Here is a 21,824-nt window from a genome sequence, read left to right on the forward strand (position 1 = left end):
GCATGTAGCAGAAACATCTGATCTGCATGCTAAATGTTTTGGAGGCAGAGGTTAGCACAGAAGCCAGGCAACTGGTATAGTTTAAAAATTATGTAAATATGGAAGCCTACCCATCTCTCTCACTTCAGGTGCCCTTTAACTTCCCCCTACCCCACTACTACCACCATGACTACTTCCGCTAAGGCCTATCTGCAGGTTTGTTGCCTCTTAAAGGGAACCAGAGAGGAATGGAGGGTAAAAAAAGGAAAAGCTTTTATACATACCTGGGGCTTCTTCCAGCCCCATAAGCCTGGATCACTCCCACGCCGCCATCCTCCGCTTCCTCTATCGCCGCTACCGGATCCCGTCACTTCCGGCAGACGAGGCCAATGCTCAGCATCACAGGGGCTCCCTCCATACCCTTAGGCATGCGGCTGCGCAGTAGGCAGCCGCAAGCATACGTGTATGGAGGTAGCCCCTGTGATGCTGAGCATTGGCCGCGTCGGCCGGCGGGCGGTAATGACGGGACCCGGTACCGGCGGATCCAGGCAGCGGAGGACGGCGGCGTGGGAGCGATCCGTGCGTATGGGGCTGGAGGAAACCCCAGGTATGTATAAAAGCTTTACTTCCTCCCTTCGTCCTCCAGGACGGCCCCTCCTGAGATTGTGTAAGTCCCCCCTCCCAAATCGGAAACACCTTAAGAGAATTAAAATAATTAATTGATGCAGTATAAATCCCACCTCCTCACAATCTCCCACAGTTTTTTGTTTGTTTCCCAGACCTCACCACGGAAGCACCAGGGAAGGTTGTTCCTTTCAGTAGGGGAAGCCTGTTGGCACCTGCTGCACCATTTTTATTGTTTTTTTCTTTGTTTTTTTATTTTTTTGTAAAGTATAATTTAGGCTTGTTACTGGTGTGCGGCCTAGAATAGGAAGCTAAGCAGGAGGTTACCTGTTTTTTTCCTATTTTGAATGAAGGGGACTGGAGAGGTTCCCTCTCTTCATTATACTTTCTGCGGGCATGGCGGCGGTAAGCAGAGATGCCGGATTTTCCGCATGCCCGAATATGACGCAAGTTTGCATGATAGGTCGCATGTATGCATCATTGGATACGCGTGAGCGCGTGGTGCGTACTGCGTCATGCATAAAACGTCATGCGTACTAATCGTGTTAGACGGCTGAAAGTGCGAGTTTTGTAAACCGCCATGGCCACGCTATACACGCAGACGCTACAGCTCTGAGGGGGTCATGGTGCAGTCAAGTGGGCCCACCACAGAAGCTCAGGAGAGTGCTGCAACTGGTGAGACTGAGCAGTCAGGTCACATCCACCGGTAAGCAAACACATTGCAGTGTTTATTGCAGACTCCTGTCATATTGTTAATGGGTACATGTTAGTAAGACTCTTGGTGTTTGAGTTGTTTTGTACTACAGAAACTCAAAAGCACTTCAAAGTCTAGCTGATGTACTAAGGCCCCGTTCACACTGCACGCGTTTGTGTCCGTTTTTAAGGTACGCGTTTTGTGTGCGTTTTGCGAGGGCCAGAAAAATCAATGCAAAGGTATGGCCCTCGTTCACATATACGCGTGGCAAACGTATGCGTGGCAGAAACGCATAGTTGAATGCATTTCTGTGCGTCGCGCACAGAAACGCATTATAATGAAAGTCAATGGGCGCGCACTAAAAACGCATGGCATGCGTTTTTGTATGCGTATTCGGAGGTGCGTTTCTCGTCGGAAGTAGCTGACTCTTCCAGGTATGATCAAAAACGCATAAGGAAAAAACGCATACAAACGCATTACAAAAACGCACGTTTTCCACACGCACATAATATGAACAGGGCCTAAATGTGGTTGCAAGTTGCCTGAAGGAACCTCTAAGACTTTGTTTGGTCAGTTATATCAAGTCTAAAGGCTAGTACACACTAGCAATTTTGATTGACCAATGATTGCTCAATTTTACCACCTCCATGTAGTATGACCATTTACCTATATAATCTGCATAGAATTGAACATCTGTTTGGCCCTCATACTACATGGAGGTGGTAAAATTGAGCAATCATTGGTCAATCAAAATTGCTAGTGTGTACTAGCCTTAAGTCTTATGCTCCTGGACCTGAAAGTACCACAGTAGCTTTATTTGACCTGATGAAACCCATGAAACAGGAAATGGCTACAACTTTCTCAGCTTTCAGGGCAGCTTTACCCTCTTGCCCTATGCAGGCTACACCTTTTTGTGCTGGCAATTCCCTCAAATTCAAGCGTTCATACCACAGGGGAGCAGCCATATACATAATCAATTGCTTGATTGTTGGAATCATTTAAATCTGGGTCTCAAAGTAGATTTTTCCACAATCAGGGATTGTGCATTTTGATTGAAGCATGGCTGATTACAATGAATGGCTGTGGTGCGGATTATGCAAATACATGCATACATATTTTGGTTGGCCATAATATTCTGAAAGCAGTTATACTTTCATGTAATGATTTGTGCACAAATGTTATAACAAGTTTGGGTTTTCTGTTAATGATTTGTGTGCATACATTTTCAGACAATTATATGCATGCTTAGTTTATCTGCCAGCAGGTGTGCTTTACAGATCCTGAATGCAATGCTACTTATCAGATAATTATGTGCAGGGCTTAGCACATGGATATTCTGAATGCAATGGTGCATTTCAGATAGGAGTTATGTTCAGGGATTGGCACATGTTCTGAATGCAATGCAGAATTACATGCAAAAAATATGCACAGAAACCTTCAGTTTGCAAAGCTAATTTTCAGATAACAATGGTGTGTAATAATTATACACAGACATTCTGTTTGCAATAGCAAGTGCTCTTTTCAGATAATGATGCTGGTAGCAGGTGTGCTTTCAGAAGATCATTTTGTGCAGGGAATATGCACAGGAGTCAAGCTATTAGCAGATGTGTTTTTACTTATGTGCAGGGATTCTGCAAATAGACATTTGAATTGCAACACTGTTTTTTTTGCATATAAATAGATGCAAGGTTGATGCATAAGTTATTCTGATGGCAAGTTTGAAAAAAAAAAAAAATTTTTTTTAAAGGGACAGTGGCTAGTGTGGTGGTTAAGGGCTCTACCTCTGACACTGGGGACTGGGATTAGTACCTTAGCTCTCCCTGTTCAGAAAGCCTACACCTGTTTGGTAAGGAGTCCTTGGGCGAGGCTCTTTGGAACTGCTACTGCCTACTGAGCGTACCTTAATGGCTGCAGCTCAGACGCCTTCCGTCCGTCGGGACAGAAGCGCAACATAAATGCTGAGACAGCAATTCAGGATTCAATCCCAAGTCTTTTTCATTTGCAGTCCTGAGTACTTCCTTGATGGGTTACAAGTGTTCCCAGGATCTTTATGAAAGAACATGATTTTAATAGCAGCAATCTGAGTATACAGAAGATATTTTCTAGCTTTACCTAGCTGTGAAAATGAAGGAAGACCTAAGATAATATGCAGGTTGTTTTACAACTGTAGAGTATTTAGGATGGATCTGCAGAAAGGATTGGATCAAAAACACTCTTGATAGTTTTTCAGAGCAAAGGTGGTCACAGACAAGCTATGTCTTTCATTTTGCCTGTATTCCAGTTGTTGCTTATGCACAAACTGTCTACACAATATGTCAAACAGCAATTCTATGTCAGTGGTTGGATAGAGAAATCGATCTGGATGTCAGATCCAGTGACTCTCCCTAAAAATGGACTTCTCAACCAAATCTGCAATCGAATGGATTATAAAATCCATTCGTTATTACGACAGATGCAAGACTCTGGAGTTGTACAGGGCATCTGAATCTCAATTAAATGCATGACAGGTGTGCTTCACTGGAGAAAATATTCTCTTTAATCTACTGGCAGTCTGGAGTACTCTCCAGAGATGAGAGAATCGGTTGGAAAACAGATTCGTGAATCTTCACACTGGGAATTACACTTGTGACTCAGTTTAAACTAACAAGTGGGACTTATAGTCCACCCATAATCTTAAACTTCCTATGCTCAGACATTCTGCTGGGCAGTGAACAAGGTGCTTCCTTGAGATCAGTTTATCTCAAAGGAAGGGATATTATTCTAGCATGTAGGTTGAGTTGCAAACAACCATCTCAGAACTGGTGTCCGAACAAATATGTTTGACAATTTGCAGCTACCTGGTTTCTGCTTGGAACAATGTTGTTCGTTTTTTCTCCAGAGAGTGTGAACACTTTTGTTGCGGCACAGGGGGGAGCATACGTTTGTTTTTTCCCCCTTGAAGGGTACTTCGAAAAGGGATGTAGGATCAGACCACAGGTATTCTTTTGCGTCAGACTGACCAAAACAGGTTTGGCATCTGCTGTAGCCCTACCTTTGGTAAAGGTGCCATTGTTCTTGCAGATCTTGGATGATCTTTGTGAAGCAGGGTCAGGCCATTTTATAGTGGCCTCTTGATATCTGAAGGCATGGTCTGTGTAAGAATGTATATGCTGGTTGCCATTGGCAACAGCACCACACACCTTTTGCTCCGGCACCAGAAACTCATCAGCATACAGGGGATAGAGCGGAGACAGCCTTCTTCACCTTTCAAAGGGCTTTATTAAGCATCTTGTGTTGGCATGGGCATGTGACCCACCTCATTAATTAATAAGCCATTGCTTTATAACCTAGTTACAAAGAATGCAATGTTTTGTAAATATCGGCTTTGTTTATGGTGTCCGTCTAACTGTCGGGGGCAGTTAGACCTGATAACCCATTATGTGGCCTTCCAAGAGGGACATGTTCCTGGTACATTACTGTATCATTTCTCTCTGAGAAACTCTGCTTAAAGAGACCCTGTATCTCAAGTCTTTTCTAGACTTCAGTACCTGAGACTAGAATTCAAGTATACTTTCATTCCAACAGTCTGCTCATCCTAAAGTGAGGCTGCCATTCGTCTGAATTAGTAAGGCTATCACTATACAGACTTAGTCCTTAGATGTTTGTTGGTGGTGACAGCGGTGGCCAGGTGTATTGGAGAAATACAGGCCCTATACATTTAACCACCATCCATGTCTGTCCTGAAGAATAGAATTGATTTCAGGTTACCGCTCTTATTTCTACGAAACTTAGGTCTGATTTCCACAAGGATCAGAGAATCTTTCTTTTCCTTATGTGCTAATTTCTCAATTAAAAAAGAGGTAAATTAAGCTCACTGGATATGAGGGTGAAGCTACCGCATGGGCCTCTTATGTCACATTCATAAAGCTCTATCATTTTGGATCTACCAAGAAATCAATCCTTGGAGTGGTCCTATCCTGAGAAGAGGTTCTATTCTAACTCTCATTGGTCACCTATGGTGGAGGCAAGCAGAAGCCAAAAAGTATGGTTACCGGTAATTAGTTTTCCACGTAGCCTCCACAACAAATGGATATACCCACCTAAATCCATTGCTAAATCTCCTACTGATTCAAGGTAATATTCAATGCACTCAGGATAGGTAGAATGAGGTAGTACTTATATTGCATCTTAGACTTCATGTCCCATTGGGAAGAACCAAGGACTGGAGAAATTCAGCTAACCTTCTGATAGCTTTCGGAGGTTCTAGAACAGGAGTTCAGGTTTCTAGAGCTACGGTGTCTAGATGGATTAAGGAGGTTATTACTCTTGCTTACTCAGAAGCTCAGGTAATAGCACCTGCTCATATTACAGCACACTCGACCAGATCTTTATCGACGTCATGGGCAGAAAGGTCAGGAGTCTCTTTGGAACAGATTGTCGGGCTGCGACATGGTCCAGGCATTCGACATTCGTTAAGCATTACGGAGTTAAACTCCTCTCCATTCAAGACCAATCTTTTGGTCGTAAAGTTCTGCAAGCAGTCATCCCACCCTAGGGTAAATTTCTCGCTAAATCTCAGGAGGGGCCGTCCTGGAGGACGAAGGGAGGAAGTGCCGGCTGCTTACCTGGTAGCAGTGTTCCGGCGAGTCCTCCAGGACGGCCGCCTAGTTCCCAACCCTGACTTTCAACTTTTATTTATAAGGGGAGTGTGGTTCGTTATTCTTCTCTTTGCATAAACTGTGGGAGATTGTGAGGAGGTGGGATTTATACTGCATCAATTAATTATTTTAATTCTATTAAGGTGTTTCCGATTTGGGAGGGGGGACTTACACAATCTCAGGAGGGGCCGTCCTGGAGGACTCGCCGGAACACTGCTACCAGGTAAGCAGCCGGCACTTTTCTCCTCAATGGTTCTCTTTAAAGGACAACTGAAGTTACAGGGATATGTAGCTGCCATATTTCATTTTAAATGATACAGATTGCCTGGCTGTCCTGCTGAGCCTGTGCCACATCTTTAAGTAATTGAACGGTGTCTTGAGGTCAATGTAGCATAGCTCAGGTGCTGTACAGGAACTGTAACCCAGGATTGAACTACATCCCAATCAGTAGCTGATGCCCCCTTTCCCATGTGAAATCTCTTCCTTTTCTCAAGTAGATCATCAGGGGGCGCTGTATGGCTGATATTGTGGTGAAACCCTCCCACACTGATCAAATATTTTACAGCGCACAAGAGGCACCGCTTAAATGGACATCCCCATAGGGGGCAATAGTAAAAGTCACAATGAACCAGGTGCCAGCATTACCATTCATTGCCGCTACGTTTGGCTTTTAGTATTGGCTCCAATGGCGGCAGCGGGGTAGTTTAGGGGGATAGGGCTAGGCATGGGGTGGGATAAGGTAAGGAGCCGGGGTAGTTAAGTTTAGGCAGGAGGATGGTTAAGGTTAGGCAGCACGGGGGGGAGGGTGTTAGGGTTAGGCATAGGTAGAGATAGGGTTCTGTGTTAGAGGAAGTTTAGGTAATAGTAAAATATCAGTAAAGAGTACCAATATTTTACTATAGAAATGAAGTAGAAGAATATCAGTAATTTTATTGCATTCTACTGTCGGCATTCTCCGGTGCTATATTTATAGGTATTCCCTGTCCGTGACAGTTTCCTGTCTGTGAACCTCATTGCATTGTGGTAAATAACATCCATTTCCAACTGCCAAACAAGCAGTATCTGCCTCTGTGCGTGGAACGCTTCGTGAAAACATTCCGCAAAGATTACCTGACACAATTAAAGATTTTGTCACCTGTGATAAATTTCCGGATGTATATCGTGATGACGAAAGATTTTGCAATGGGCAAACACTTCAAAAATGAACATTGTAAAAAAAAAAATAAGCAATTGTATTCATTACCTTCTTTTCACTTCAGTTCCTTTTTAAATTGTGTGATCTATGGTGTCATTTAGCTAATTATCTGATTTATCTCATTTTTCAGTAATTGGGTTTATAACCTCATATTTAAACATTTTTCCTAAACATTCCATTTGGGAAAAAAACCTTTACATACTAAAATGTTCATCTATCACATTGTTTAAAGAGTAACTGTCAGGCTGCAGAAGCTAATTTAAACCTCTATTCTCCTGTGTTAAACAGTTTAGAAGGAAGCCAAAAAGGCATTAGTGAAGATAAAAATCTCTCTTACCTTTGATGTGTGCTTATCAGAAAAGCTGTTAGACCCAAGCAGGACGCAAGCCGCATACTATACTGCAAAGCATTCTGGGGCCCTCCCCTCGGCTGCTAATGAGACGTTACAGCAGCTTGTAATCAGTCCAGCGCGTAGCACTGATAAATCTCCGGGCAGAGTACACTGCAGGAGTCCGCTATTGTTCCTAGCCACATGGCTAATTAATATTCACTGCACACTGTGTTATTCAGTAGGAGCTTTTCTGTGATCAGGAAGCAGGGAGGACATGACGACACAATTGGCTTCATAGAAGACAGAAAAACATGGAACCTGCCATGAGCTGTCAGGAGCATCAATCTCTGCATATACTATATAAAAATTCTGTGAAGTACAAACGTGGACAGTGAAATGCATATGTAATGTAAGTACAGCCTATATTTAGCTACTGATATATGTGTTTATTTTCTCTGAGACCTTATACCTAACAGCTCCTCTTTAAACAAAATTGAAAATGTGGCCATAGTTTGTCCTTGGTAGTTATGATAAAATAATCACCTGCTAAATTTGACTATATCTTTAGGTGTTTTTTTTTTTTTTTTTTTTTTATATATTTTAGGTTGTCAACAACTTTCTCTGTAGGAGGGCAGGCACAAACGCAAAGGGGAATTCAGAGCCAGGTACTGACAGTACGTTCATTTCACTTTGTGTATCTTTCTACATGCTTGATATGTGTAACTCAGATAAGGGACCAGTTATACATCAGCAAGAGCGAGAACTTAACGTCCATAGACAGTTTTCAACATTACTTCCCCTTTGTCTTTTCTTTTTCTTCTACTTTCCAGTGACTTCACCCCTGCATAAGAACTCTCTTCCCCAACCTTGAAGCACACCTGTAGTGATTCATTTCCTTTCAAACAACACAATTGCTCGATTGCCCTGCTGATCCTCTGCCTCTAATGCTGGGAATACACAATGGGCTTGATTCACTAAGCTGCACTGCTAAAGCAGTGTACCAGAGCTCACTAAAACAAAAAGATTTATACATACATACATGGGTGTTCCTCCAGCCCCATCCGCTTGGATTGCTCCCATGCCGCCGTCCTCCGATGTCTGCAACTCCGGTACCGGGTTCCCGTAATTTCGTCAGTCAGAGCCAGTCTGACGTAAGGGAAGTGCGCCCTCTACATATCTCTCCAGCAACTGCTGGAGAGATACGCAAAGAGCGCACTTCACCTGATCTGCATATGCTTGTTCAGGGTATATGGCTAAAAGTAATAGAGGCAGAGGATCAGAAGGGCTGCCAGGCAACTAGTATTGCTAAAGGAAACTCTGAAGCTTCCAAGAAATGAAGTTTTTACTTTAAAAACCTCTAACATTATTGCCCCACCTAAAACACTGCATCCCCGCGGCTGAAAACTTAATTAATCACCCCAAACTCCTGGGGCAAAAATCCACAACTTTCCTGGTCGTGGATTTTGCCTCCCGTGGAGGCAGAGATTTGGGCTGTAGCTCTACCTCCATACGCTTCAATCTGCGCTGAAGACTGAGAGGGGCGGGGAGAGGCGGAGATTCACGCAGATGGACGGGTGTAGAGGCAGAGCTACAGCCCAAAGCTCTGCCTCTTCACAGAAGGAGCTCTGCAATTAGCCCCAGGGAGTTTGGGGTGATCGAGTTTTCAGCTGCGGGTATGCAGTGTTTGAGGTGGGGCAATTATGTTAAAGAAGTTTTTTTAAGTAAAAACCTGATTTTTTTTTTGTGGGGAGACTTCAGTGTCTCTTTAAAAGGAAATAAATATGGCAGCCTCTCTCCCCAGGTTCACTATAAAGGCACAGCAAGTGTTCCTACACCTACAGTACTAAATCTAGCAGGGGCTGAACATCTATCTAAGGAACAACAGAGTAACCAAGCAGCTTAGGGTGACCCAAACTACTAGGAATGTATAGGGGGATGAAAGGAACCAAAAAGCCCTCCTACTAAAAAAAGCAAAGCTTGGTGTAAGGAAAAGACTTCGGTTTCACATAAAAATAAACAATTGCATGGCAGCAGGGGCAGCTCGGGCTGCCAGTCTCTATGCTCCCTCCTAACTGCTGCTAAGGGAGCTACATTACCTGTAAGTTGCTCTAATCTTTCAAATGGAGGTGAGCAGTACAGGCGGGGCCTCAAGCGCTGCATTATTATGTGAGATGTTATGTGTAGCATGTCTCTGCTGCAGTGCTCTTTGGACAGACACTGGAAACCATAGCTACCTCTGCTCCCTCCATTTCTAGTCCTCACGTCTCCCCTGCAGGTTCATAACTTGGCACTAGAGCTCCAGACTCTTGTGCTGCCATGTGACCGCAGTGAGTTCTAGTGAGTTCTAGATGCAAGGGGTGGAGCTAGGAGAGGTATGGTTATGGGTACACTTCCAGTGTGCACGCTGCGTAGCGGGGCCCTGCACATAAGCCTACTACTAGCGGTTAAGCTAGCAACACAGCTGTTTAACCATTTGAGAATGTTGAAGTGGCATTACAAAGGAGCAAGAAGAATTGCTGTCATCAATTTGATTCTAATTTGCCCTAACACTAAAGGCTGACCCTAACACTAAAGTCCTAACACTAAAGTCTGACCACTAGGGATGATCACTGATATGCAAATTGTACAGAGTTGATGCAAATTTATGCAAATATATGCAGCTTGAAAATGGACCAGTCAATTTAAACCTGGTTTTAAAGAGAAACTCCGACCAAGAATTGAACTTTATCCCAATCAGTAGCTGATACCCACTTTTACATGAAAAATATAATGATTTTCACAAACAGACCATCAGGGGGCGCTGTATGACTGATTTTGTGCTGAAACCCCTCCCACAAGAGGCTCTGGTACCGTACGGTACTCTGGGCAAACTGCCACAATGTAACAATGACACACACAGGAAATGGCTGTTTATAGCTGTCTGTTAAAGCCAGAACAGCTACATAATCTGCCCACAGTAACAATGTCACCATGTAATACATGTCAGAATGTGAATCTGAGAGAGGAAAGATTTTACAATGAGCAAACTCTGACTAAATCATGTATACATAATTATTGTAAAAATTAAGCATCTTTTTATATTAAATTATTTTCACTGGAGTTCCTCTTTAAATTGATTGCTCCATTTTAAAACTGCATACATTTGCATAAAAATTTGCATAATTTTGGAATAATTTGCATCTCATTGAACATCTCTAATGACCACCTCTGCTGATAATTTGGCACATGTATACAGCAGCCCCCAACTGCTGCCTGTCCAGCAGTCTACCAGCCGGATCCTTTTGGACAGCCAATAGCTTTGTTTTTTTTCCGCTTGCCTCGCCTGCCATGTGACTTCACATCTGTGCCACACCATTGGCCCCAACACATTCTAACAATGCATCGTTACCCTGTAGGCTACCTACGCCTCTCTACTGCCTCGGCCTAGGGATGTCGCCCGCAGGATTGGTCCCCGTCAGGGCAACATCTATCTCTAGCGCATGAAGGGGAACCTAAACTGAGAGGGATATGAATGTTTCCTTTTAAACAATACCAGCTGCTTGGCTGTCCTTTTGATCCCTTTGGCTGCAGTAGTGGCTGAATCACACACCTGAAACAAGCATGCAGCTAATTCAGCCTGACTTCAGTCAAAGCACCTGATCTGCATGCTTGTTGCTTGTTGAGGGGTTGTGGTTAAAAGTATTAGAGACACAGGATTAGCAGAAAAGTCAGGCAACTGGTATTATTTTAAAAGGAAAAATCCTTATCGTTTTCAGTTTAGGTTCCCTTTAACCTTGCTTTTCTACGCCAGGCTTCAACCAATATGCAAAATTAATACCTACTTTCTTTCATTTGTTTCTGCATGTGGTTGTATTTGTTTTCTCCAAGCATATCCAACAAGCACTTATAGCCAAAACCGCAAACACACTTCCACTGTTTTTGTGCCTGCTTTGTGCTGTACAGGATGCATGTGACAGTTGTTTAAATTGTTTCATCTCTTGTAAAATAAGTCTCTTTTTTTTTAATTTTATTTTATTCCTAGATGCCTCAAGCGAGGATGAGCAAGGCAACCAAAAATCAAGCTTTATCAATCCTGACAATACTCGAGACAGAGAGAGCAACCTAGAAGAGATCAGATATGGCAGTATCGGCTCTGTCAACTATGAAAGAACTAGTAACCGTAACTCCAGATTTCAGCCTGATCTTCCTATAGATCGTTCATTGCACAATCAGTATGACGAACATGGTGACCTATTCATGAGAGGGTCATACACACAGAAAGATGGCGAAAGCAATACATTTCCCAGAATGCCGCAGCGTTATTCTCCGGATTATCAGTGTGAGCGTGATTACCAACCTCCGTCGCATAGAAGGATGGCATTTAATTACAGTGATGCTGAGGGATCCATTGTACAACCCGGATACGCTAATGCTGAGAACCAACGAAGGCAAAATGGAGGGTCTGTTTACGAGCGTGATCTGCAGAGTGAATGGTTATCATACAATGCACGTGACAGGGACAGAACTCAAAACAGATATGCAGAGTTTCCCAATGATCGTGATCATCACCTACAAACACGCACAGCATCTGATGGTTACTATGGGAATGGAAGTAACCATGGTGTGATGAGAGGACACTATACATCATTTCGAGGTATGTTTTTTTTTTTGCCATACTTCAAAGGGCATTCGTATAAGCTGTGCAGGATTCAAAAAGTCATTATTATCTAAATCGGTTCATAGCTGACTGCAGAAAACATACCTTCAATTTTAAAGGTTACCTGAGACGCTTCTCGTCTCAGGTACCATACTTACCTAAGGGAATGTATTAAAAAATAAATACTTTATAAATTAATTAAAAAAAAACTAAACATCACAGCAGCAATCAGATGCCACCAACACAAAGCTCTGTTGGTGCAAGATTTAACCACTTGAGGACCACAGTCTTTCTACCCCTTAAGGACCGGCCACTTTTTTTCCATTCAGACCACTGCAGCTTTCACGGTTTATTGCTCGCTCATACAACCTACCACCTAAATGAATTTTGGCTCCTTTTCTTCTCACTAATAAAGCTTTCTTTTGGTGCTATTTGATTGCTCCTGCGATTTTTACTTTTTATTATATTCATCAAAAAAGACATGAATTTTGGCAAAAAAATGATTTTTTTAACTTTCTGTGCTGACATTTTTCAAATAAAGTAAAATTTCTGTATACATGCAGCGCGAAAAATGTGGACAAACATGTTTTGGATAAAAAAAAACCCATTCAGTGTATATTTTTTGGTTTGGGTAAAAGTTATAGCGTTTACAAACTATGGTGCAAAAAGTGAATTTTCCCATTTTCAAGCATCTATGACTTTTCTGACCCCCTGTCATGTTTCATGAGGGGCTAGAATTCCAGGATAGTATAAATACCCCCCAAATGACCCCATTTTGGAAAGAAGACATCCCAAAGTATTCAGTGAGAGGCATAGTGAGTTCATAGAAGATATTATTTTTTGTCACAAGTAAGCGGAAAATGACACTTTGTGACAAAAAAAAAAAAAGTTTCCATTTCTTCTAACTTGCAACAAAAAAAAATGAAATCTACCACGGACTCACCATGCCCCTCTCTGAATACCTTGAAGGGTCTACTTTCCAAAATGGGGTCATTTGTGGGGTGTGTTTACTGTCCTGACATTTTGGGGGGTGCTAAATTGTAAGCACCCCTGTAAAGCTTAAAGGTGCTCATTGGACTTTGGGCCCCTTAGCGCAGTTAGGCTTCAAAAAAGTGCCACACGTGTGGTATTGCCGTACTCAGGAGAAGTAGTATAATGTGTTTTGGGGTGTATTTTTACACATACCCATGCTGGGTGGGAGAAATATCTCTGTAAATGACAATTTGTTAATTTTTTTTACACACAATTGTCCATTTACAGAGATCTTTCTCCCACTCAGCATGGGTATGTGTAAAAATACACCCCAAAACACATTATACTACTTCTCCTGAGTACGGCGATACCACATGTGTGGCACTTTTTTGCACCCTAACTGCGCTAAAGGGCCCAAAGTTCAATGAGTACCTTTAGGATTTCACAGGTCATTTTGAAAAATTTCGTTTCAAGACTACTCACGGTTTAGGGCCCCTAAAATGCCAGGGCAGTATAGGAACCCCACAAATGACCCCATTTTAGAAAGAAGACACCCCAAGGTATTCCGTTAGGAGTATGGTGAGTTCATAGAAGATTTTATTTTTTGTCACAAGTTAGTGGAAAATGACACTTTGTGAAAAAAACCAATAAAAATCAATTTTCCGCTAACTTTTGACAAAAAATAAAATCTTCTATGAACTTACCATACTCCTAACGGAATACCTTGGGGTGTCTTCTTTCTAAAATGGGGTCATTTGTGGGGTTCCTATACTGCCCTGGCATTTTAGGGGCCCTAAACCGTGAGGAGTAGTCTGGAAATCAAATTCCGCAAAATGACCTGTGAAATCCTAAAGATACTTATTGGACTTTGGGCCCTTTAGCGCAGTTAGGGTGCAAAAAAGTGCCACACATGTGGTATCGCCGTACTCGGGAGAAGTAGTACAATGTGTTTTGGGGTGTATTTTTACACATACCCATGCTGGGTGGGAGAAATAACTCTGTAAATGGACAATTGTGTGTAAAAAAATCAAAAGATTGTCATTTACAGAGATATTTCTTCCACCCAGCATGGGTATGTGTAAAAATACACCCCAAAACACATTATACTACTTCTCCCGAGTACGGCAATACCACATGTGTGGCACTTTTTTGCACCCTAACTGCGATAAAGGGCCCAAAGTCCAATGAGTATCTTTAGGATTTCACAGGTCATTTTGCGGAATTTGATTTCCAGACTACTCCTCACGGTTTAGGGCCCCTAAAATGCCAGGGCAGTATAGGAACCCCACAAATGACCCCATTTTAGAAAGAAGACACCCCAAGGTATTCCGTTAGGAGTATGGTGAGTTCATAGAAGATTTTATTTTTTGTCACAAGTTAGTGGAAAATGACACTTTGTGAAAAAAACCAATAAAAATCAATTTTCCGCTAACTTTTGACAAAAAATAAAATCTTCTATGAACTTACCATACTCCTAACGGAATACCTTGGGGTGTCTTCTTTCTAAAATGGGGTCATTTGTGGGGTTCCTATACTGCCCTGGCATTTTAGGGGCCCTAAACCGTGAGGAGTAGTCTGGAAATCAAATTCCGCAAAATGACCTGTGAAATCCTAAAGATACTCATTGGACTTTGGGCCCTTTAGCGCAGTTCGGGTGCAAAAAAGTGCCACACATGTGGTATCGCCGTACTCGGGAGAAGTAGTACAATGTGTTTTGGGGTGTATTTTTACACATACCCATGCTGGGTGGGAGAAATAACTCTGTAAATGGACAATTGTGTGTAAAAAAATCAAAAGATTGTCATTTACAGAGTTATTTCTCCCACCCAGCATGGGTATGTGTAAAAATACACCCCAAAACACATTGTACTACTTCTCCCGAGTACGGCGATACCACATGTGTGGCACTTTTTTGCACCCTAACTGCGCTAAGGGGCCCAGAGTCCAATGAGTACCTTTAGGCTTTACAGGGGTGCTCAAAATTTAGCACCCCGCCCACTTGCCAGGACAGTTAACAAACCCCACAAATGACCCCATTTTGGAAAGAATACACGCTAAGGTATTCCATGAGGGCCATGGTGAGTTCATAGAAAATTTTATTTTTTGTCACAAGTTAGCGGAAAATGACATTTTGTGAAAAAAAACAAAAAACAAAAAAACACAAAACCACAATTTCTGCTAACTTGTGACAAAAAATAAAACATTCTATGAACTCACCATGCACCTCACGGAATACTTTGGGGTGTCCTCTTTCCAAAATGGCATCATTCGTGGGGTCTGTCCTGGCATTTTAGGGTCTCTGCAATCATTACATGTATGGCCAGTATTAGGAGTTTCTGCTATACTCCTTATATTGGGCATAAGGGTAATGCACTGTGGGCTGAAAGGAAAAATGAACGTCAAACAATCAATCAATGTGGATGAAAAAATATCTGCCAAAAAATTTTGAAAAAAAAAAAAAAAAAAAAAAGAGGAGGAAGGCGTCTGCCAGGACATAGGAGCTGCCGCCCCAAAAATCCAAACCCACCAGCTCGTATGCCCTGGCAAACCTGATTTATCCATTCACACCGATCGATGTGGATGAACAAATCATTGCCAGAGTTCTTTTTTGATACAAAGTGTTTGCCAAAGCATATGAATCCCCAACACCACTCCTCGGCCCATATGCCTCGGCAAACGTATCTTTTTGACTGCGGAGGAGAAATCTCGTCCTGCAGCGCTGCATGCACCGACTTGTGTGTAAGCTGACAGACGCGCAATGTTCTGTCAGGATGCACCATCAGTGCTGCAGCTGATTGGTCGGTCTGGATAGAAAAAAAGAGAGAAGAAAAAAAGACAAAACAATACAAAAAGGAGGGGAAGGCGTCTGCCAGGACATAGGAGCTGCCGCCCCAAAAATCCAAACCCACCAGCTCGTATGCCCTGGCAAACCTGATTTATCCATTCACACCGATCGATGTGGATGAACAAATCATTGCCAGAGTTCTTTTTTGATACAAAGTGTTTGCCAAAGCATATGAATCCCCAACACCACTCCTCGGCCCATATGCCTCGGCAAACGTATCTTTTTGACTGCGGAGGAGAAATCTCGTCCTGCAGCGCTGCATGCACCGACTTGTGTGTAAGCTGACAGACGCGCAACGTTCTGTCAGGATGCACCATCAGTACTGCAGCTGGTTAGTCATTCGCTCGGTCCACCTGGAAGGTTATTGGATGGAAAAAGAGAAAAAAAACCCCAAAAAACAAGCAAGCAGCAAAGCAATTACTTCATTAACATTAATAACCTTTGAACTTTTTTAATAAAAAACTTAACATTGCAAACCAAACATTAACTTCTTTGCTTACCTGTTTTTTGTTTTTTTTTAACTTACCTCCCGAGGACAAACCTCTCCTCCCCCATGGAACAATGTGCGAAGTGCAAATTGCACAGAGTTGTGGCGAAATACATTACGCAATTTGTCCCAAGTGAAAGGAGAGGTTTCTGGCAGCCCTGTGTATTAGGGTCTATGGAAACCCGATGTTTGGTTTCACACTGCATATTGACATATCCGGTGGGTCGAGCCCGCCGCACCGTATCGTCCAAAACAGACCTTCAGGCAATACCACAAGAGTAGCATTCGGCCTAGTAATGAACTGCGTCGCCATAGACTAACATGACTTCCGCGCCGATCGATATTGCCACAGAAGCCACGCAGTAACGTAGGCCTGCACTAGCGTTAAGTCAAGCACTTCCGGCGTATGGGGGGACCGCAAAGTGTGACTTTTGCTAGGCATTTTGCCCTAACGCATCGCAGCAGTGTGAAATAGCACAGAGACCCTTGTGTGCCTACCGCTGTGTGTGGAGTTCCCTACTCTCTAATAGTGTACCTGCTCGTGGTACCTCTCAAAAACACTCCCCTAGGCATAGGCCAGGCTGGTCAGGACAGGTGGGACAATAAACAGTGGTGTCACGCCTTATTCCAGCCCTGCTGCAGACACGACAGCGTTTTCTTCGGATTCGTTGACCTGGGGTAGTCGGAATTGGATAGGCGTAATGCCTTCCATGCAGCCGGCTAGTTGCATCTTGGGGTTGGGCCACGGCACCTCCTGGATACAGGAGTTCCATCACGATCTGTTTATTAAATTGAATAAACGAGCCAGTTCTCCCAGCCTTACTGTAGAGAACAAAGCTGTTGTAAATTGCCAATTGAATGAGGTAAAAAGACACTTTTTTATACCAGCGTCTTGTTTTTCGGGCAACTAAATAGGGCGCTAACCTCTGGTCATTGAAGTCCACCCCTCCCATGTTAGTATTATACTCGTGGACGACAAGGGGTTTTTCAATGACCTTAGTTCGCCGTTGAATTTCAACTGTCGTGTCTGCGTGAATGGGGGACAGGAAGTAAACCTCCCTCTTGTCCTTCCATTTCACCGCGAGCAGGTCGTCAGCACACAAGGCGGCCCTCTGCCCCCGTTGAAGTCTGGTGGTAATGAGCCGTTGGGGAAGCCCCGGCGACTAGGCCGCACGGTGCCACAGCATCGGATTTTTTCTATTTTTAAGTGCTGAAAGAGGGCCACACTTGTGTAATAATTGTCCACAAAAAGATGGTACCCCTTCTGGAACAAGGGTGACACCAAGTCCCACACAACCTTTCCACTGCTCCCCAGGTAGTCAGGGCATCCGACCGGCTCCAATTTTGAGTCTTTTCCCTCATAGACCCTAAAATAAGATGTATAGCCTGTGGCCCTTTCACAGAGCTTATACAGTTTCACCCCATACCGGGCGCGCTTGTTTGGGATGTACTGTTTGATGCGAAGGCGCCCGGTAAAGCGTATGAGGGACTCGTCTACGCAGATGTCCTGGTCAGGGGTATAAGCATCTGCAAATCTGGATGACAGGTGGTCTATGAGGGGTCGAATTTTGTGGAGCCGGTCAAAAGCAGGGTGGTCACTTCGATGACAGGTTTCGTTGTCATTGAAGTGCAGGAAGCGCAGGATGTTCTCAAATCGTGTCCTGGACATGGCAGCAGAGTACAGGGGAACATGATGTGCTGGGTCCGTAGACCAATAAGACCGCAACACATTCTGCTTTACTAGTCCCGTGTGAAGGAGAAGGCCCAAAAAAATTTTCATTTCGGAAACTTGGACTGGTTTCCACCGAAAAGGCTGGGCAAGGTACTTTTCCGGATTGGCGGTTATATATTGTGTGGCCTTACGGTTGGTCTCTGCCACAATTAAGTCCAAAAGATACTGGGTGAAGAACAGATAGAAAAAGTCTAGGGCCGATCCTAGATTATCTGTCTCCACCTGGACTCCAGACTGGGCGGTGAAAGGGGGAAGTACGGGTGCGGCGGAATCAGGGGATTGCCAATTTGGGTTTGCCAGCACCTCTGGTAAATTAGGGGTAGTACGGGCCCGTCTTCTTGGTGGCTGCGACTGGGATCTTACTGCACGTGCCACCGAACCAGTTTCAACTTCCATGCTGGTGCTCGCCACTTCACCAGGGTCTACGGAAGTACTGGTGCTAGGTCCAGGAGATGTTGTGCTGCTGGTGCCTGCCCCACCATGAAATCTCAGACCAGCACGAACACCACTCTGCTGCCCTTGAGGCTGATCCTGCGCCACCTGCGGTCCAACAACATGGGGTGTGGTACGCCTGGCTTTAGCCGGGACCTCAACCTCGTCATCACTATCGGTCAGTGAGCCACTGCTCAATTCAGGTTCAAACTCTGACCCGGAAGATTCGTCGAATGAGGCGTCCCAATCGTCCTCATCCGACTGGGCCATGTACCTGAGAACCTCATCATCGGAATACCCCTTTCTTGCCATGGTGGGCTGCTAAATTTAGGGGGTACTCCTCTGAGACTACGCAGAAAAAAGAGCACCTACCTAGCAAAAGGGAGTATTTGAGAGGTAGAAAGCTGTGCTCACTGAGTTTTGATAAAAAAAATAAATCAAAACTGAGGTTTACAGTGCCACAGCTATTGTACAGTGTTTTTTGCAGTGATCAGAAAAAAAATTCTGTCACTGCGGTGGGGCGGGCTGAACGCAAGTGCAGGCGAACGATCAGGCCTGATCGGGCAAACACTGCGTTTTTTTTTTTGTGGATCCTAGTGACCCTAATAGATCTGACTGCGATCAGTAATGATCACTTACAGATACTATATAGTACCAATGTTGATTAGCGACAGTGATGACGCTAATTAGTGACTGTGGTGCAGTGGGCTGAGCACTAACTGACACTTACAAAGGGGCCTAGCTAACTGGCCTAACTGCTAACACTAGTGATACTAAAAAAGTGACAGTTTTTTCACTGTTTTTAGATCACTTGGATAGTGACAGGGGGGTGGTGGCGAGTGGGGAATCGGAGGCAATCAGAAACAATCACAGGACAATCAAAGGCAATCACAGGGCAATCGCAGGCCAATCACAGGGCACTCAATTCCCGGGACAATCAAAGTCAATCACAGGGCAATCAAACCAATCACGACACAATCAAAGCCGATCACAGGCCAATCAAAGCAAATCACAGGCCAATCACAGGGCAATCAAACCAATCACGACACAATCACAGGCCAATCACAGGCCAATCACAGGGCAATCACAGGGCAATCAAAGCCGATCACGGGACAATCAAAGCCGATCATGGGACAATCAAAGCCGATCACGGGACAATCAAAGACGATCACAGGCCAATCAAAGGGCAATCACAGGGCAATCACGGGACAATCAAAAAAAATCACGGGACAATCAAATACAATTACAGCACAATAAAATTGAATGTCAGCACAATGAAATTGAATGTCAGCACAATCAAATACAATTGCAGCACAATCAAATACAATGCACTGGGAAGGTGATTGGGGGGGGGGGGGGGGGCTGAGGGCGATCTAAGGGTGTGGGGGGTTGATTAGGTGCCCGCACGGGGCAGACTGGGTCCTGATCTGGTGGGTGGCAGACACAGGGGGTGACGATAGGAGATCAGTGAGGGATTACAGGGGAGAATAGATGTAAACAATGCACTGGGGAGGTTATCAGGAGGGGGGGGTCTGAGGGCAATCTGAGGGTCTGGGTGGGTGATCAGGTGCCCCCAAGGGACAGTTTAGGGTCTGCGCTGATGGGTGGTGGTGACAAGGGGTGATAGACAGGTGATAGAAAGGTGTTCAGTGGGTAAGACAGCTATATAGCTGTATACAGCATACAGGGGGGTGGTCTGGGAGGGGGGTCTGGGGGGGATCTGAGGGTAGGGGGGGTGATCAGGGGACCCTAGGAGGCAGTTAGGGACCTAACCTAGGTGATAGCGTCCCTAGATAGTGACAGGGAGTGATTGATGGGTTTTTAGGTGGGTGGTGGGGTGCAGATGCTGGTGTGCTGGGGTGGTCAGGGGGGTTCTGAGGGCTGGGGTGGGCGATCGGGGGGTCTGTGTGGGTGAAAATGTGTTGTGTTACACTTAGCTGCAAGGCTGCCGTCCTCTCTGATGGTCGCACGACGAGTGACCATCAGCGGAGGAGGCAGCCAGTATAATACACTTTGTTACAATAACAAAGTGTATTATACTACTCTGATTGGCCGGATCGCCGCATTTGAAACCCGCCGGCGCTGCTAATTGGCCGGCGGGTTTCCGTGCAGAGTGGGCGGAGCCTATTGCCGGCGGCGATCGCGTCATTGATGACGCGATCGCCGCACAGCCACCGCTGATGCCGCCCCCGCCGATGGGCGTATTGCGGTCGTTTGGGCCCGGTCTTTGCCGCCGCCCATCGGCTGGGGGCGGTCCTCAAGTGGTTAATTGTGTGCTACATCATATGGCCCTGCAGCAAGCTGTTAAAGCTGCAGTGTGCTAAATTGTAAAAAAAAATAGCCCAGTCACTAGGGGGTGTAAGCCTGTGGTCCTCAAGTGGTTAAAGTGCAACTGTCGGGCATAAAATAAAAAAATCCATTCTTTTTTTTATCTGGTAAACAAGTAATAAGGATGCTAATCAGGTAATCCTAAAGTTTAAAGTCACTATTACTTTTCTTGTTGATTAATGATCATTCCCCAGTTTACATGACTCTTATTTTGGTACACACAAAATTTGGTACACAAAAAGGAAGTTGCAGGGCATGCTGGGTTTCCCTTTTTTAACTTCTCTAGTTCCCCTCAGATTTAACTAATGCAGCCTGTTTGGCTGAAGCCTCTTTCCCTCCAGTTTTCCCCTCCCACACCTCTGCTCCTCTCTGATTGGCCAATATTTCTCATGCTGAGACAATGCACTTTCTATAGTAATGGGCGGGCAATACATACACAATCAGGCAGAGGAGAGTAAGGGAGGAAATTAGATCAGGATTGGCTTCAAAATAGCCACACTTAAAATGGGAAATGCTAAGAAGGATTTTATCTATTTTTACTGTAGAAAAATCATTAAAATCAAAACGTGGACAGTGCAGTACATATATTATGTAAGTAGAGCAAGTATTTATCTACTTATATATGTGTTATTTTTTTCTGAGGTAATATGGCTGACAGCTCCTCTTTAAAGGACCACTATTGCGAAAATTGTAAAATTTAAAATACATGTAAACACACAAATAAGATCATCTCTTCCAGAGTAAAATGAGCCATAAATTACTTTTCTCCTATGTTGAGTCAGGGGATCAGCTGGACTGCCAGGCAACTGATATTGCATAAAAGGAAATAAATATGGCAGCCTTCATACAACTCTCACCTCAGTTGTCCTTTAAAGAGAATTTGTATTGTTAAAATCGCACAAAAGTAAACATACCAGTGTGTTAGGGGACAT

The 21,824-nt window shown here is 44.1% G+C and overlaps 1 protein-coding gene across 6 annotated transcripts in view; it reads left to right on the plus strand.

Annotated features, from left to right (window-relative positions):
• LOC137532567 (uncharacterized) overlaps positions 1-21,824 on the plus strand; it is a 101,085-nt gene that overhangs the window by 24,585 nt on the left and 54,676 nt on the right. For 5 of the 6 annotated variants that reach the window (XM_068253208.1, XM_068253212.1, XM_068253213.1 and 2 more), the window contains exons 7-8: positions 8,065-8,134; positions 11,482-12,093. In XM_068253208.1, the coding sequence (XP_068109309.1) occupies positions 8,065-8,134; positions 11,482-12,093 (682 nt within the window). The remainder of the gene's footprint in view (positions 1-8,064; positions 8,135-11,481; positions 12,094-21,824) is intronic. The other variant, XM_068253211.1, reaches the window with a different exon arrangement.

This window comes from Hyperolius riggenbachi, chromosome 9 (genome assembly GCF_040937935.1).
Source record: "Hyperolius riggenbachi isolate aHypRig1 chromosome 9, aHypRig1.pri, whole genome shotgun sequence".
In the NCBI taxonomy this organism is placed as follows: Eukaryota; Metazoa; Chordata; class Amphibia; order Anura; family Hyperoliidae; genus Hyperolius; species Hyperolius riggenbachi.